This window comes from Aquarana catesbeiana, linkage group LG02 (genome assembly GCF_042186555.1).
Source record: "Aquarana catesbeiana isolate 2022-GZ linkage group LG02, ASM4218655v1, whole genome shotgun sequence".
In the NCBI taxonomy this organism is placed as follows: Eukaryota; Metazoa; Chordata; class Amphibia; order Anura; family Ranidae; genus Aquarana; species Aquarana catesbeiana.
In genome coordinates, this window is record NC_133325.1 from 19,436,396 (window position 1) to 19,455,180 (window position 18,785).

General features: G+C 45.9%; 1 protein-coding gene and 1 pseudogene across 1 annotated transcript; one reads left to right on the forward strand and one right to left on the reverse strand.

Annotated features, from left to right (window-relative positions):
- The first annotated feature begins 2,315 nt into the window (after positions 1–2,315).
- On the forward strand, positions 2,316–3,303 carry LOC141126432 (large ribosomal subunit protein eL15-like; annotated as a pseudogene).
- Positions 3,304–3,921: 618 nt separating this feature from the next.
- On the reverse strand, positions 3,922–7,059 carry LOC141126434 (vomeronasal type-2 receptor 26-like). Its single transcript, XM_073612374.1, has 2 exons — positions 7,042–7,059; positions 3,922–4,629 (listed from the first exon to the last, which is right to left on the reverse strand). The coding sequence occupies exons 1-2, from the start codon at positions 7,057–7,059 to the stop codon at positions 3,922–3,924; spliced, it is 726 nt and encodes a 241-aa protein (XP_073468475.1).
- Between the last annotated feature and the right edge of the window lie 11,726 nt (positions 7,060–18,785).

Sequence of the window (18,785 nt, forward strand, 5' to 3'; positions counted from 1 at the left end):
CAGCACTGCCTTAACCCTCTTGGGCATGGAGTTCACCAGAGCTTCACAGGTTGCCACTGGAGTCCTCTTCCCCTCCTCCATGATGACATCACAGAGCTGGTGGATGTTAGAGACCTTGCACTCCTCCACCTTCAGTTTAAGGATGCCCCAACAGATGCTCAATATGGTTTAGGTCTGGAAACATGCTTGGCCATCATCAGTCCATCATCTTTACCCTCAGCTTCTTTAGCAAGGCAGTGGTCGTCATGGAGGTGTGTTTGGGGTCGTTATCATGTTGGAATATTGCCCTGCGGCTCAGTCTCCAAAGGGAGGGGATCCTTCTCTGCTTCACTATGTCACAGTACATGTTGGCATTCATGGTTCCCTCAATGAACTGTAGTTCCCCAGTGCCGGCAGCACTCATGCAGCCCCAGACCATGACACTCCCACCACCATGCTTGACTGTAGGCAAGACACACTTGTCTTTGTCCTCCTCACCTGGTTGCCGCCACACACGCTTGTCACCATCTGAACCAAATACGTTTATATTAGTCTCATCAGACCACAGGACATGGTTCCAGTAATCCATGTCCTTAGTCTGCGTGTCTTTAGCAAACTGTTTGTTGGCTTTCTTGTGCATCATCTTTAGAAGAGACTTCCTTCTAGGATAACAGCCATGCAGACCAATTTGATGCAGTGTATGGCGAATGGTCTGAGCACTGACAGGCTGACCCTTTAAACCTCTGCAGCAATGCTGGCAGCACTCATACGTCTATTTCCCAAAAACAAACCTCAAGATATGACGCTAAGCACATGTACTCAACTCCTTTGGTCGACCATGGCGAGGCTTGTTCTGAGTGGAACCTGTCCTGGTAAATCGCTGTATGGTCTTGGCCACCGTGCTGCAGCTCAGTTTCAGGGTCTTGGCAATCTTCTTATAGCCTAGGCCATCTTTATGTAGAGGAACAATTCTTTTTTTCAGATCCTCAGAGAGTGCTTTGCCATGAGGTGCCATGTTGAACTTCCAGTGACCAGTATGAGAGAGTGAGAGCGATAACACCAAATTCAACACACCTGCTCCACATTCACGCCTGTCACATGACACTGGGAGGGAAAATGGCTAATTGGGCCCAATTTGGACATTTTCAGTTAGAGGTGTACTCACTTTTGTTGCCAGTGGTTTAGACATTATTGGCTGTGTGTTGAGTTATTTTGAGGGGACAGCAAATTTACACTGTTATACAAGCTGTACACTCACTACTTTACATTGTAGCAAAGTGTCATTTCTTCAGTGTTGTCACATGAAAAAATATAATAAAATATCTATACATAAATGTGAGGGGTGTACTCACTTTTTGTGAGATAATATATATATATATATATATATATATATATATATAGCAAGCCTCTTGCCGACCGATTATGGGCCCTGGCATTTGGGGAAACGGTGCTCTTTGTGAGCTGTATGCCTGGGGACCCTTGAGGTGGTATTACTGTGGATTCGGGTCCTGGTCCCCCAGGACACACAGACTCTGGGGACCCTGGATTTGCCATATTAGAAATAGTGGCTGATTCATAATGCTGGGGCAAATACTGTTAGGAGATGCTGATGTCAATTCCAGCCACCTGTCTGTCTGTTGCCTGCTAGAATGTGTTTATTGTAAATAAGTCTAGAATGGGATCATTGTTGTTTGTGTTATTTAACTCTGCTATTGTGTGAAGAAGAGTTCTGTGTTGATTTGTGATAATGTTGATTGGGGTTTCTGAGCTACAAGACGGCCTGTCTGGCCTAAAGGTCATTACTGAGTCATCTAGGCTGTCTAAAGGGATTAGTTAATTAGCCCATGTTAATTAGGTTTCTGGTCACAGGTGTATGTTCAGAGTAATATGAGCAGGAGGTATGCACCTCCTCTTTTACTGTATAAAAGAGCCTGTATTCCTTTCAATAAAAGAGATCCCTGTTTGAATTTACATACAGCCTGCCTGGTGTTTGTTCTGAGCTATCACAACTGGATTCGATCGGCACATAGCTGTAGTTCGAATCCCGGAGCATTGGATGACCGAACCATCAGATGTTGCGATCTGCAATCTGATTCTATAGCTGCAGAGGAGTGTCGGGAGAGTGGAATCGAGCGAGCAGGGGCTCGTTACATATATATATATATATATATATATATATATATATATATATATATATATATATATATATATATATTTTAAGCAGTGTTGTTCTTAATGTATATAATTAGAATATCTATAGGAAGGGATTGGGGGGATTGTTACTTCTTTATCTTTTCAGCTTTTTCTTTGAAACGACTGACTAGAAGATCTCGGAGATGGCAGAAATGCCCTATTATGGGGCCCTTATGAGTAAGAACATTCATTTCAAAACATATTAAGCTAACATAAGTCTAGTGTTTAATGTCTTCTTCAAAATAAAATCTACAACTGATCAATGATCACCTGGAAGTTTTCATATCAGGATCTGGCAAGGTGTGGGGTCGGAGCGTTGTCTCTGCAGCATTGAATGGGGAAGCGGAATACTCCCTTGTGGTAGCAGTTTACAAAGAAATTTATACAAGGAGAAAGATTTTTTTTTTTATTAGGTTCTATGAAGAAAATATGCTTTAAAATGAAGTCAACTTATCACTTAAAATGTGAACTTGGAAGTGTCCTGTGCGCCCTGCTCATCATAAGGCATTCTGGGTAATATGCTCCTTCCTTCCTGGCTGACGAGCTATCAGCATAAGCCAGATTGGGTGCCTACAAGTACATGCAAGTGCTATGGAGGAAGAAGCAGTCAGCGGGAATGCAATTTCTTCTGCATGTCCGCTGCTGCAGTATCGCCAACTGTCTTCTCTCCATCGCGCACCACGTCCTACTCTCCCAGACAAAGCTCGTAGACTAGGCTATAAGGCCAAGCAAGGGTATGTCATCTACCATGTCAGAGTTTGCTGTGGTGGATGTAAGAACACTGTGCCCAAGGGTACAACCTATGGTAAACCTGTGCACCATGGTGTTAACGAGATCAAATTTGCTCGCAGCCTGTAGTCTTTTGCTGAGGAGCATGCTGGCTGTCACTGTGAAGGACTGAGAGTCCTTAACTCCTACTGAGTTGGTGAAGACTGAATTTATAAGTTCCAGGCACCCAATGGATCACAAAAGCTGTGCACAAACACAGAGAGATGGGTGGGCTGACATACGCTTTCCAAAAAAGAGTCATGGGCTTGGCAAAGGTCACAAGTTCCATTTTACCATTGGTGGCTCTCGTTGTGCTGCCTGGAGAAGAAGCAACACTCTTCAGCTCCACCATTACCGCTAACTGGGATCATACATGTAAATTTGACATTAAAATAAGTTGTTTTTGGACAAAAAAAGTGAAATTACTAAGTACATGCTTCCATCAACTTTAATATTAAAAATTATTTTTGAAGGCACCAACAAAATGTATTTATTAATATAGCTGGACACATCTACATACAATAAAATTAAAGTGACCCCAACACTAAAATAATTATATTACAATCAGCCTATAAAAGAACATGTTTAATATTTATCTTCTGTGAAGGTGGTGAGTGAAATCTGTGATGGGTGATGAATGTCTCGGGTATCTGACACTTTAGGATGTTTTGGATACTTTATCCCCCTCTGGTCACTGTGGTTTCTCCTCACTACTGTAAGTGACTACATTGTTCTGTAGTGATGGAACGGCTAGTGGGAAGATCAACTACACCCAGCAGGGAACAAGGTTTCCAACAAACCCAAAGTGTCTGATACCAGCGGTGTCCAGAGCAAAAATGTAACTCACTATCCTCCGGAGAGGTAAGTATTAAATATTTATATATAACAGTGTTCATTCTCAATACACTAGCAAAATACTAAGATTAACAAAAATAGAGATAATGATCTAACCACTTGTAACCCAGTGTTGTTCCATACATATTAGTGGATAAATGTTTTTGTATTCAGGTCTGGTCTGAACAGAATTATGTAACATTTTGGGAAAAATATACAGCCAAGAAGTCCAGAACTTGAGGCTATTAGAGCAAAAATCTCCACAGCCACCATATATTTTCCTCTGGTGCTCAGATAGGCCGGGATCATGGCAATCCAGACACTGCAGAACACCAGCATGCTGAAGGTGATGTACTTGGCCTCGTTAAAACTGTCCGGTAATGTCCTAGCTAAGAAAGCGATAATGAAACTCACAGCTGCCAGAAGGCCCATATATCCCAGGACAGAGTAGAAGCCGATAACTGAACCCTCATTACACTGAATGATAATCTTCCCCTGATAAGTGTGAGTGTCCTGATCCTGGAAGGGAGGGGAAATAGACAACCAAGTGACACAGATTATGACCTGCACCAGTGAAAAGACACAAATGATAAAATTGGGAAGCTTGGCTCCAATCCATTTCCTCCAGGGGCTCCCAGGTTTGGTGGCTTTAAAAGCAATACACACCATGATACTTTTGGCAAGAAGAGAAGAAACGGCAACTGAGAAGATGACACCAAAAGAGGAGACACGGAGCATGCAGGTCACATCTACTGGATGGCCGAGGAACAAGAAGACACAGAGGAAGCTCAGCATGATGGAGACCAGGAGAAGATAGCTCAGGTTCCGGTTATTAGCTTTAACAATGGGGGTGTCCTGGTAATGTATAAATATCCCCAATATTAAACCAGTCAGAAGATAACAGAATATGGAGACAGCTGAAAATACTGCAACAATGGTATCAGTGTAGGAAAGAAATTCCACCAGTTTTGGAACACACCGATCCTTTTTCTCATTTGGCCATTCTTCATCAGGACATTTCATGCAGTTTTCACTGTCTGCAAGAAGAACAATACAAACACAATGAGCACAGATAGCAATGGGAGAGATAAAAAAATATCTATCTATCTATCTATCTATCTATCTATCTATCTATCTATCTATCTATCTATCTATCTATCTACTGAATTCCTATAGAGACTGCCCATTGGCAAGTGGAAGAAAAGTTGTTGTTGCCATAAGGACATGGTAAAGATTATAAAAAGGAATGCATGCAATGGGGTATATTTACTAAAACTGGTGCACTCAGAATCTGGTACAGCTGTACATGGTAGCCAATCAGCTTCTAACTTCAGCGTTGACAATAAAACCTGGAAGCTGATTGGTTTCTATGCAGATCTGCACCAGATTTTGCACTCTCCAGCTTTAGTAAATAAACTGCAATGTATTAAGGGCAGAAAAGTGATGATAATGGGGAGTTTTAATTTCAATTGTCTGAAAACCCTGAAAAACCTTGAAAATTATTTGCGTCTGTAGCGCTGGTAGATTTTCAATCTACCGCTTATAGGTAAATTTAGTGGGTTATCTGTTTCATACATAGTCAGATTTAGCCTCTGTTCCAGTTTGGCTGTGTTGCATGTAGTTTCACACTGTGCCTGTGGGTGTCGTTGTCGGCATGGGTCGGTGTTGGAAAGGCAACATGTTAAAGGGTATGAGTGCTCTTCTGTCCCGGAGATAACTCGGTGGAGGTGGTCCTCCGAGTTGCATTCTGGGAGAGGGTATTTATGGGACAGACGCAATGTTTTAGGGTTTCTTTCGTTCCACCTGCTGGCCCTCCTGGCCGACAGGTATGTGTTAGGAGTACTATCGCGTGGTCCTCCGACCGGGAGGACCACGTTGCTGCAGCCTGTGGGTGGGCCCAGAAGCCTGTCTGGGGCCTACCACAGCGGCGAGGGAATGGTCCTGTGCTGTCTGTCCTACGGGAAGAAGCTGGACAACTGAGAAGATCCCAGGGGAGGACCCGTCATGGAAGGATCATGCAGAGTGCTGGTCTGGAGAGGAGCCTGGTGACTGAGTTGGAGGACGCATCCTAAAGTTAACCTACCGCATAGTACTGCCGGGTCGGCTTAAAGGTTCTAGTGCTGTGTTTGCTATCCATCATAAACCATTACATCCTGTGGCAGAGGATCGTATGGGTTTCTATTCCATTCAAGTCTGTGGCAGAGACTTTTGTTCGTGCTGAGTACCGGCTGTTAGATTAGTGAGAGAAACTTATCCGGGCGGGCAAAGATTCAACTCTAAAAGGAAAGTACATTCATCTACAAGATTCCAATTCCTAATACTACATCAAGAAAAGATATTTGAACTTCCCTGCAACTCTTCTCCTACCTCTTTCCTGCTACTTCCTTCAGTCACTCTTTATTAAAGCATTGGAAAAGATACTCAAGTGTCTGGTGCCTACACTGTCTGGTATTAATCTCAACGAGACCCTAGACCCGGTTCTGGTGAAATTGAGGTAACAAAGGTGATGATAACAGCCCACTTTAAACCAGCAGCTCCACCGTGAGTTATTGCTACATGTGGGGGCGTCATCCGGGATTGTTAGCCGTCAACCTCCCGCAACCCTGAGAAGTATTTCACCGGGAGTTTATGTTAAAAGAAGTTTCTGGACTTTGTCACTTTTTCCAGGAAAAGAAGGGATTAAATTGCAGGACTTTATTTCTGACTGCGTAGGCTGCGGGTGAGAAGTAAAAGCCTGGTAACTACGTGATCAGAAGAACAAGTGGGAGGAGCCTAATCTACTTGTTACCGCGTTGGACGCGTGTGTGTGTGTTTGGCGCCAAAGGAGAAGAGAGGCCTCGTGATCGTGCTGAGAGGATCAGAGTGCAGCCATGTCTTCTTTTCCATTGGTACCGTCAACTATGGGATCTAAGATGTTCCCTACAAGTACCGCTGCGGGTGCTATGTTGACCGGAACCCTGCTGACAGATACCGGCATTCGTTTGAAGCCGCAGGGGCGGTTTGTGCTATACACTGTTGCAGATATCGAAGGGCTGGGCATGCTTTGCCACAAGTGTGAAGGACTGGCCATACATCTTAGTCCATTTGTCCGATGTTTACAGTGCAGAGAATATTTGTTGAGCAACCTACCATGTCGCCCCGTGCTTATCGTGTGGATTGGGCTACAGGAATTGCCACAGTGGAAACTACTGCCATTGCTGCTGGAGAGCAACAGGCCGTGATCTCGTCTACTACCGTGAGTGCTTCCGAGGAAGATGTTGCTGTTACCATTTCCTCAGCGGACATCACCTTTATTTCCACGTCTACTACACCTATCCCCGTTGCACCTGTTCCAAGGAAGGTGGGATATGTGAAGGCTTCCTGCGGCCGTGTTCGAGGCCTACCCCAGAGACTACCTGAACCGGAGCCGTTGAAATACATGGATCCGGAGAAGTCCACGTCAGGAACGGGTGAGAGATCAAAGGTGAACATATCTGGGACTCTTTGTAAATATTTGCCAGCAGAAGAGTTGAGAGACTCGGAGATAGATTCTATGTCAGATCTCTCCGGTGATGATGATTTGTTTGAAACAATGTCACAGGAACTATTGTGGGCCCAGGGTGAAGATGTTGCTTCTGTTTTAACCTTCTCAGAGTGGACAGCCCTGAATTCTGGGAAGACATCACCTTGTGTGGAGCTGCATAGTACTACCAAAGAGACATTGTCTAAAGTTGCTAGTTTGCTTCCGACACCCATTGGATCTATGGTGAGTAAATCACCGAATTCTTGTGTGCCTCCTGGTTTGGGGAAAAATAGACCTTTGCCTAAACTTGCCCATTTACAGAGAGTGCTCACCAAACGAGTTGCCACAGAATATGGTCTGGAATTTCCCTATGTTACTCAGGAAATTATGCAGGAAATTGAGGCCAACCGGGAACAGTGGTACCGTGAAGCTGTTTGGGACTATTTGTCTGTGCCAAAACCTTTCCGGAGAGCTGGGTATTCTGTTGCCATGGATGAACGCTTCAATGGATGTTTCCTACATTGGAACTATTGTCGGCACATCTATGCTGACAAAGTGGTCATTTGCAGACCTGGAAAAGATGATGTTGTGTACTTTATCACTACCGTGGATAAACTAGGAAAGAAACTGACATTGCCAGATCCCCGGTTTTATTGGTGATTATGAAAAGGAACTTCGGGGTGTGTAGTTAGAAAGTGTCAGTGTCTGGAGATCTCCGTGGTCAAGAGATAATATTCATCCCAGCGTTTTCAAATCCAAAGACTCTTTGCTAGCTGGATTTTCTTTATTGAAAGGATGTAATTCACTCAAAGATAGGGATGGACTTTTCAAGTTACTTTAGTTTGTTTCCATTAAAAGGAAAATATGTGGGAAGAGAGTGTCATTCTTCTTCTGGAATGAGGCTTTGCTCCTAAACTGTTTGATACTGTACATATCTAGTGTTTAACTGTTTTTTTTCAGGAACAATTGGATCTCCTATCAAGCTGTTAGGCTTTTCAGCTAGATAGATAGTGGGGCTTGTGACAGTTCTAATGTGATTTCTTTTGCGGATGTGAACATGTTGTTGTATAAATGTTGAAACTGTAATACTTCTATACCGTCTTTTCTTCTTCCTCATCCAAGTTCTAAGTTCAAATACCTACTCTCAGGCTTGGGAGTTATTTTGACAGACATTAAGGACAACGTCTATTGTAGTGGGGGGAGTATGTAGCGCTGGTAGATTTTCAATCTACCGCTTATAGGTAAATTTAGTGGGTTATCTGTTTCATACATAGTCAGATTTAGCCTCTGTTCCAGTTTGGCTGTGTTGCATGTAGTTTCACACTGTGCCTGTGGGTGTCGTTGTCGCCATGGGTCAGTGTTGGAAAGGCAACATGTTAAAGCTTATGAGTGCTCTCCTGTCCCGGAGATAACTCGGTGGAGGTGGTCCTCCGAGTTGCATTCTGGGAGAGGGTATTTATGGGACAGACGCAATGTTTTAGGGTTTCTTTCGTTCCACCTGCTGGCCCTCCTGGCCGACAGGTATGTGTTAGGAGTACTACCGCATGGTCCTCCGACCAGGAGGACCACGTTGCTGCAGCCTGTGGGTGGGCCCAGAAGCCTGTCTGGGGCCTACCACAGCGGCGAGGGAATGGTCCTGTGCTGTCTGTCCTACGGGAAGAAGCTGGACAGCTGAGAAGATCCCAGGGGAGGACCCGTCATGGAAGGATCATGCAGAGTGCTGGTCTGGAGAGGGGCCTGGTGACTCAGTTGGAGGACGCATCCTAAAGTTAACCTACTGCATAGTACTGCCGGGTCGGCGTAAAGGTTCTAGTGCTGTGTTTGCTATCCACCGTAAACCATTACATCCTGTGGCAGAGGATCGTACGGGTTTCTATTCCATTCAAGTCTATGGCAGAGACTTTTGTTCGTGCTGCGTACTGGCTGCTAGGTTAGTGAGAGAAACTTATCCGGGCGGGCAAAGTTTCAACTCTAAAAGGAAAGTACATTCATCTACAAGATTCCAATTCCTAATACTACATCAAGAAAAGGTATTTGAACTTCCCTGCAACTCTACTTCTACCTCTTTCCTGCTACTTCCTTCAGTTACTCTTTATTAAAGCATTGGAAAAGATACTCAAGTGTCTGGTGCCTACATTGTCTGGTATTAAGCTCAACGGGACCCTAGACCCAGGTCCGGTGAAATTGAGGTAACAAAGGTGACGGTAACAGCCCGCTTTAAACCAGCAGCTCCACCGTGAGTTATTGCTACACGTCCATAGAGTGATTAGTCTCTATGTTGGGGAGAACAGGATAGGAGGATGGTTTGAGTCGTTTTTTTTAAACAGAAATTATTTTTATTGAAGTACCAACAGAATCAACAGAAAAGAGAAAACCATAGGTACATAGTACAAGCATTCAAGGCAACAGACATAAGTTGTATACTGACATTGGGATGAAAATCCCAAACATAGTTGCTAGAATTGAGTGACATCTATGTGGAAAAAGGGGGGAGGAAGGGCAGAAGAAGGGGAGAGTAAGGAGAAAGGGGTAAGGATGGGAGGAAAGAGAGGAAGAGATTAGGAAAGGGAGAGGTAGTAAGGAAGGAACAGAGTGGGGAGGAAAGGGGAGGGAACCAAAGAGGGGAACCAACACAATAATTATCAAATACCCAACTTAGGGAATACGTGTTTAACATTAGCAGCTTGAACAGGCTAGAGCCATTAGTCCACCCCTGTACCCTAGCAATCTATCCAGGCGGACCACATTTGATCAAACTTCCTAGGGCACTTTCGGTTAAGGAAGTGTCAGAGAGCTCACCTTGCTGGTCATGGGATTGGCCACCAGAGGGAGTGCCTGTGAGCAAGCCGGCCTATTTAAGTTTGTCAGGCACTCTGTTCAGTGCTGCCTGATCATCAGCTTCCTGTGCCATAGTTCCTGTTTCCTGTCTTGTCTTCCTGTTTACCTGATCTCCTGACGACCCGGATTGCCCTTGGATTCCCCTTCTTGCTGCCTGTACCCGACCTTGGCCTGTTTGACTCCGCTTCTGCCTGCTCCTATTGTACCTTGCTGCCAGTCTGTTGCCGAACCCAGCCTGTCTCCTGACCATCCTGCTCAGTCTCATCGCCTGTGTTCCAGCCTGCACCTGCTTTTCATAGACTGCTATTCCACCAGCATCTGGACTCTAGTTCACAGGCTCTCATACCACTCCGCACTCCTGTGCTTCCTGTTACCTTACCAGGGGCCGCGAGTCGGACGCGTAAGGGAGCCTACTCTCTGCCCAAGCGGACTCACCGGTCTGGTAAGTAGGAGTCTGATAGTATCAGGCAGCCATGACCGAGTCCGGGCAGGGGGCCTCCCCTATGGACGAACTTTGCAGACACTTGGCAGGATTAACCCAAGCAGTTAAAAGTTTACAGGATGGCTATACCCGACTAGAGGAACGTGTTCAGGCCCTGTCTGCACCTACCAATCCTCAGGGGACTTCGTCTGCAACCGGGGCACCCTCCGTAGTCATGCTCCCTCCAGAGCCCAAAGTACCTATACCGGAGAGATTTTTTGGAGACCGTAGTAAATACCGTGCATTCCGGAATGCATGTAGTCTCTATTTTGCTCTGCAGCCTCGGACCTTCTCCCTAGAAGCCACCAAAGTGGGCTTTGTTATTTCCCTGTTGTCCGGTGAGCCTCAAACCTGGGCCCATCACCTTCTGGAACAAAAGTCGGATGCCTTGGAAAGTCTGGACGCCTTCTTCTTGGCGATGTCTCAACTTTATGAGGATCCTCAACTAACCGCTTCTGCTGAAGCTTCCCTGCACTCCCTTCGGCAAGGCCGCAGGGCAGCGGAGGACTATGCTGTTGAATTTAGGCGCTGGAGTTCCGATACGGCATGGAATGACGCAGCTCTGCGTCATCAGTTTAGAATGGGTTTGTCCGATCCACTCAAGGACGAGTTAGCACAGGTTGGGATACCTCAGACCCTGGAAGAATTAATTAACCTCTCAATCCAAATTGACCGTCGTCTGTGAGAACGACGCACCGAAAGGTCTACCAGTGCCTATCGACCCACTTGGATGCTTCCACAGGTTCCCAGTCCTCCTAGTAGGCCTTTGGCTCCTCCAACCTCTCCAGTTTTCGACACATAAGAGCCTATGCAGCTTGGTCTGCTCCGTCCTTCCTTGACTCCTGAAGAGAAGTTACGAAGACTTAACCTTAACCTATGCCTCTACTGTGGGGAACCTGGGCACTACGCCAGCGTCTGCCCCAACAAGACGCGTAAGTGTCGTTCTTCTGCTCGTATATGTGCTACTATCATGCCAAAACCTAGTACTCACCTTACCATATCTGTCACTTTGCAGCTTCCCGGAAAGGCTATCCAAGTTCCAGTCATCGTTGATTCCGGAGCATGCAGTTGCTTCATGGACCAGGCCTTTGCAGCTCAGCATGATATCCCACTCCGACTCAAGACCCAGAGCCTGGCTGTCCACCTTGCAGACGGTTCCGCCCTCCGTTCCGGTCCTGTCATTCAAGAGACTATCCCTATAATAGCTACTATAAACTCTCAACACCAGGAATTCCTCCGTTTAGATGTAATTTCCTCTCCCCTGTTCCCTGTCATCCTGGGCATGCAGTGGTTGCTGGGCCATAACCCCCATATCAACTGGGTTTCTGGGAAAGTGGAGTTTCTCTCTGATTATTGCCAACAACATTGCCTGCCAAGAATGGCCCATGAGATACCTCAACTCCTCGGCCTACACCCTGAAACCAACTCACACCAAGCCATCCCAGAACCCTACTGAGATTTCTCTGATGTATTCAGCAAGAAAGGTGCTGAGACTCTACCACCACACAGGCCCTATGATTGCCCTATAGAGCTGCTACCTGGAACCGAAGTACCCTTCGGTAGGATCTTTCCATTGACTGAGCAGGAATTGGATACACTAAAACAATACCTTGATGAGAATTTAAAGAAAAAGTTCATCCGCCCGTCCACATCTCCGGCCGGCGCAGGCATATTCTTTGTGGAAAAAAAAGATCATTCCCTTCGGCCATGTATCAACTACCGGGAATTAAATCGGATAACGATCAAGAATCGCTACCCCTTACCCCTGGTGCCTGAATTATTCCAGAGGCTAGGAACGGCAACTGTCTTCACAAAACTGGATCTTCGCGGAGCCTATAATTTAATCCGTATCTGGGAGGGGGACGAGTGGAAAACTGCTTTTCGCACTCGTTTTGGGCATTTCGAGTATTGCGTTATGCCCTTCGGTCTATGCAATGCCCCAGCCACATTCCAACATTTTGTGAACGAAATCTTCCGGGAATTTTTGGATCTCTACGTCATCGTCTACCTCGATAACATTCTCATTTTCTCATCATCACTGACTGATCATCGCAGGCACGTCCGGAATGTCCTCGCCCGGCTCAGGCAACACGGGCTGTATGCTAAACTCGATAAATGTGAATTTGAACTCCAATGCATCCAATTCCTGGGGCTCATCATTTCAGTGGAAGGTATTAAAATGGACCCTCAAAAGGTGTCCGCCATCCTGGACTGGCCCGCACCTACGGACAAGAAGGGGGTCCAACGCTTCGTTGGATTTTCCAATTTCTATAGGAAATTCATCAGAGACTTTTCCAAGATCATCGCCCCCATTACTGAATTAACAAGACAGGGAACCCGATTCCGCTGGACCCCCAGGGCTCAATTGGCCTTTGAAAAATTAAAAGGATGATTCACGTCGGCCTCCATCCTCAAACACCCTAACTCTGCCTTGCCATTCGTGTTGGAGGTTGACGCCTCAGAGGTCGCAGTAGGAGCTGTACTCTCCCAACGTCAGGGCCCCAAGGCCCTTCTGTTTCCAATAGCTTTTTTTTCTCGCAAATTATCGGTGTCTGAAAGAAACTATGATGTAGGAGACCGGGAGCTTCTGGCCATCAAGACGGCTCTGGAGGAGTGGCGCTATCTTTTGGAGGGTTCTGTACATCCTATTCTAATCTACACGGACCACAAGAACTTGGAATATTTGAGATCTGCCAAGAGACTAAAACCGCGACAAGCCAGATGGCGCTCTTCTTCTCTCGCTTTCAATTTCATATAACCTACAGACCCGGCTCCAAAAACATCAAACCAGACGCTCTCTCACGAATGTTCCATGACTCCAAAGAAACCGTCCCTCCGGACACTATCCTGCCTGCAGGAAATTTTTTATTACTTCAGGGGGATTTAATCTCCAGAATAAGGCAAGCTTCCACAACTATACCCCAACCCACTGAGACCAGCCTAAGAGATGGTTTACTCTGGCATAAGGAGAAGATCATGGTTCCTGAGAGCCTTAGGGTACCAGTACTAGAGCTTTGCCATGACCACAAGTTGGCTGGGCACTTCGGGGCTCAGAAGACAACCGAACTGGTGCGGCGCACCTTTTGGTGGCCACAGTTGGCCGAGGACTGTAGGAATTACGTCAGTTCCTGCCACACATGTGCCCGAAGCAAGAATATTCGGACGAAGGCCTGGGGCTTACTGAAACCCTTGCCCATCCCTGACAGACCTTGGAAAATGATCGCGATGGATTTCATTGTGGAACTGCCCCCATCCGAAGGCTTCTCTACCATCTTTGTCATAATTGATAGATTGTCAAAAATGGCTCACTTCTTGCCTATGAAAGGCACACCCTCAGCCGTGGAAACGGCGAAGATCTTCGTTAAAGAAATTGTGAGATTACATGGGGTTCCCTCTAATATCGTCTCGGACCGGGGTGTCCAATTCACCTCCAGGTTCTGGAAGGCATTGTGTGGTTCCCTCGAAATTGAGTTAGCGTTCTCTTCAGCCTATCACCCTCAGACAAACGGCCAGACGGAGAGAACCAACCAAACCTTGGAGCAATACCTCCGTTGTTTCTCGGCCTTTTCCCAGGATGACTGGGTTTCTCTGCTACCAGTTGCGGAGTTTTCATACAATAACTCCCTGCACTCAGCCATCAACCAGACGCCATTTTTTGCCAATTATGGATTTCATCCCTCCTTTCTACCCAGCTCAATACCTGAATGCTCCCTCCCTGCAGTGACCGAGACATTGGAATTCTTCTCTACCAACAACAAACTTCTGCAGGAAACAATGGCCCAATCCCAGGCTTCTTATAAAAAGACGTTCGACAAGAAGAGGCGCGGGGAGCTTATCCTGGAACCTGGCAATCAAGTATGGCTGTCCACAACTAACTTAAAAATGGCTTGCCCTTCTAGGAAACTAGGGCCTAAATTCATGGGACCCTTCTCGGTGAGAAGAAAAATAAACAACGTAGCGTACGAGCTCAGTCTGCCGGACTCCTTCAAAATACACCCGGTTTTCCATGTGTCCTTACTGAAACCGGTCGATCCTGATCCTTTCCCCAACCGTAGTACCAGTCCTCCTGAGCCTGTTATGATCAATAACGAGGAGGAGTTTGAAATCGAGGCTATCCTGGACTGTAGGAAAAGGCGCAATCAAATACAGTATCTTATCAAATGGAAGGGGTATGGTCCGGAGGACAATTCCTGGGAACCAGAAAACAATTTACATGCCCCGGAACTTTTACAGACTTTCAGAAATGTTCATGCCTCCAAGTTGGCCCGGCTGGGCATCCGGAGGCTGCCCTTAGGGAGGGGGCACTGTCAGAGAGCTCACCTTGCTGGTCATGGGATTGGCCACCAGAGGGAGTGCCTGTGAGCAAGCCGGCCTATTTAAGTTTGTCAGGCACTCTGTTCAGTGCTGCCTGATCATCAGCTTCCTGTGCCATAGTTCCTGTTTCCTGTCTTGTCTTCCTGTTTACCTGATCTCCTGACGACCCGGATTGCCCTTGGATTCCCCTTCTTGCTGCCTGTACCCGACCTTGGCCTGTTTGACTCCGCTTCTGCCTGCTCCTATTGTACCTTGCTGCCAGTCTGTTGCCGAACCCAGCCTGTCTCCTGACCATCCTGCTCAGTCTCATCGCCTGTGTTCCAGCCTGCACCTGCTGTTCATAGACTGCTATTCCACCAGCATCTGGACTCTAGTTCACAGGCTCTCATACCACTCCGCACTCCTGTGCTTCCTGTTACCTTACCAGGGGCCGCGAGTTGGACGCGTAAGGGAGCCTACTCTCTGCCCAAGCGGACTCACCGGTCTGGTAAGTAGGAGTCTGATAGGAAGGTATACTGATTCACAGTAGAGCACCAGGAAGTGGCCGTGGGAGTCTGAGAGGACCTCCAGCATAGGAGTATCTCCCTGTATGCATAAAATGAAGTATAGCAAACAAAAAGTTTCAGATATTTACTCATATGAGAGTTGTCAAAAACATTTAAAAAGAAAACTTTGGGGTCCAATCCGAGAGTCAAACCACACACTGAGTTAACATCAGACACCACCTGCGTCCCGAACAACTGTAAGGATGCACAAGACCATACCATAGGAAGAAACGAGGCCTCGGAGGCCTGAAACTGGACAAGTCAAAGAAACAGATGGATAAATGGTTGCTAGGCGCTGGGGGGTATAATAAACTCTATGCAGGAGCTTGAGTTGGATAAATCTATCCATGGCTAAGAACATAGTGGTGATACACTGTAAGATCCTAAGCAATCCTCCGATTCATCCTCCTCCAAAGTAGGGATATTAGCATTCCATCTGAAATATAATCGACTCTCTTTGGCTGCATAAGCCAAAGACAAGCATAGTTACAGAGCGGAAAGAGATTTATCCATCACACTGGAGGTCAACATCCTTTCTATAGTGTCATACTCTAGAGTCATGCATAATCTGCAGGTACCTAAAACAACATCCAGTTAGGTAAGTGGTAAGCTGTCTTAAGTTCAGGGAATGTCCTCAGATGACCCTACTATACTATATGTTGAAGACGCACTACACCCCTAAAGGTCCATACACTAGGATCCGGAATTTTGCGCATGTGCGGGAGAGATGGGTTACCCCACAGAGGGATATGAGGGAAGAATGTCTCCGGGCTATGATATGTGGCCCATGCTCTATGCCAGACCTTCACAGTGGTGCACATTAAGCATTACAGTCGTAATCTTGGGATGGGCCTTAGGACCCCTAAAGACCAGATTACTAAGTGTTGTATATGATCTCCAAAGTCACAGCAGGGTTGTCCTTAGGTTGGGAGAACCACCATCTAACAGTGCCTAGCACTGCCGCCAAATAATATTTATACTATATAATAACAATAACAATAAAGGTATAGGGTAGTTACAAAAAAAATAGAGAAATTTCAGCAAGTACACCAAGTTTGACTAATTTGACTCTACTGGCATGAGCGGCAGAGAAAACCAGGACATGCATTTCTGGGAAAAGGGGTTCCAGGTTAAGATCATAGTATAGAGTCAGCTCCCCACCAACCCTAATGCCAAGGTATTTTGACTCTACAACCCAACTAAGCGGGGTTCCCGATGGTGGTCTAGGGTGGGCTGGATGAAGTGGGAATAGAAGGGACTTCCCAAAATTAATTTTGATACCCGAGTAAGAGCCAAATAAGTCTAAAATTTGAAGGCCCTCAGGCAGTGAGGAGGTAACATCAGTCAAGTAAAGAAGGGTGTCGTCAGCATATAACAATATTTTTTCTTTTATCACCCATACAGTGATACCTGTAATAGAGTCGGCAATCCTGCTCATGGCTGCCAAGGGTTCTATTGCTAGGGCGAACAGGCCAGAGGGCAATGGAAAACCCTGTCTGGTACCCCTACCAAGGGGAGAAACGCAGGGACAGAGAGTTATTCATACGTATTCTAGCTAATGGAGCAGAATATAGCATACAAATCCATGCAATAAAATTAGGACCAAACCCAAATTTATGAAGGACAGCCCAGAGGTAGGACCACTCTACAGAATCATTAGCCTTTTCGGCATCCAAAGAGGCCACTACCCACTGGCTGTGCTCATTTGCTCTGGCCACATGGTTAAATAATCTATCAGTATTAATGTCCGTTCCCCTATCCGGCATGAACCCAGTCTGGTCCCGATGCACCAAATCACTGATAACCTTATTAAGATTAACAGCTAAAACCTTCACCAAGATTTTAGCATCAACATTAAGTAACGAAAATTCCGGCGGGAACCCATCAGGGCCCGGGGTTTTCCCTGACTGGAGAGATTGAACAGCAAGTTGCAGTTCTTCCAAGGTTATGGGACCATCCATCCTGTCCCTATAAGTAGGAGTCAAACTAGGTACAGGTACACAAACATTTCCTCCTCTGAGCGTGTAGACTTGGAAGCATATAGATCTTGGTAGTAGGCAACAAAGCACTTATTTATCTGAGCTGGATCTGTCAGCACTACTCCATCAGGGCCAGCAATATGGGATCAGATTGTTCTCTATAGGTTTGTAGGTCCTGCAATTGTGCATAATCAGTCTCTAGTGTAGAGGCTTTAAGTTCTGCTGTGGTTAAGTCAGCGCTCAGCTCCATCTTTAAACTCCGTATAATAGCCTGGAGTCTAACCAGGTTCTGTGCTGGGACCAATCCTATTTATTTTGTTCATAAACGACCTGGAGGATGGGGTAAACAGTTCAATCTCTGTATTTGTGGATGATACTAAGCTAAGCAGGGCAATAACTTCTCCGCAGGATGTGGAAACCTTACAAAAAGATCTGAACAAATTAATGGGATGGGCAACTACATGGCAAATGAGGTTCAATGTAGAAAAATGTAAAATAATGCATTTGGGTGGCAAAAATATGAATGCAATCTATACACGGGGTAGAACCTCTGGGGGAATCTAGGATGGAAAAGGACCTGGTGGTCCTAGTAGATGATAGGCTCAGCAATGACATGCAATGCCAAGCTGCTGCTAACAAAGCAAACAGAATATTGTCATGCATTAAAAAGGGGATCAACTCCAGAGATAAAACAATAATTCTCCCGCTCTGCAAGACTCTGGTCCGGCTGCACCTGGAGTATGCTGTCCAGTTCTGGGCACCAGTCCTCAGGAAGGATGTACTGGAAATGGAGCGAGTACAAAGAAGGGTAACAAAGCTAATAAAGAGTCTGGAGGATATTAGTTATGAGGAAAGGTTGCGAGCACTGAACACATTCTCTCTGGAGAAGAGACGCTTGGGAGGGTTTATGATTTCAATTTACAAATACTGTACTGGTGACCCCACAATAGGGAGAAAACTTTTGGAATGGGAGTTTAAGAAAACACGTGACCACTCATTAAAATTTGAAAAAATAGATTTCATCTCAAACTACGTAGAGCGTTCTTTACTGTAAGAGCGGCAAGGATGTGGAATTCCCTTCCACAGGTGGTGGTCTCAGCGGGGGGCATCGATAGTTTCAAGAAACTATTAAATAAGCACCTGAACGACCGCAACGTACAGGGATATACAACGTAATACTGACATATAATCACACACATAGGTTGGACTTGATGGACTTGTATCTTTTTTCAGCCTCACCTACTATGTAACTATGTAACCCTTGACTGCATCCCAGGTCATAGAAAGGAAAATAGAAACATCCATTTTGTTCCAAAAATCTAAGAGGTCACTATGGTATGACATATCAGCTC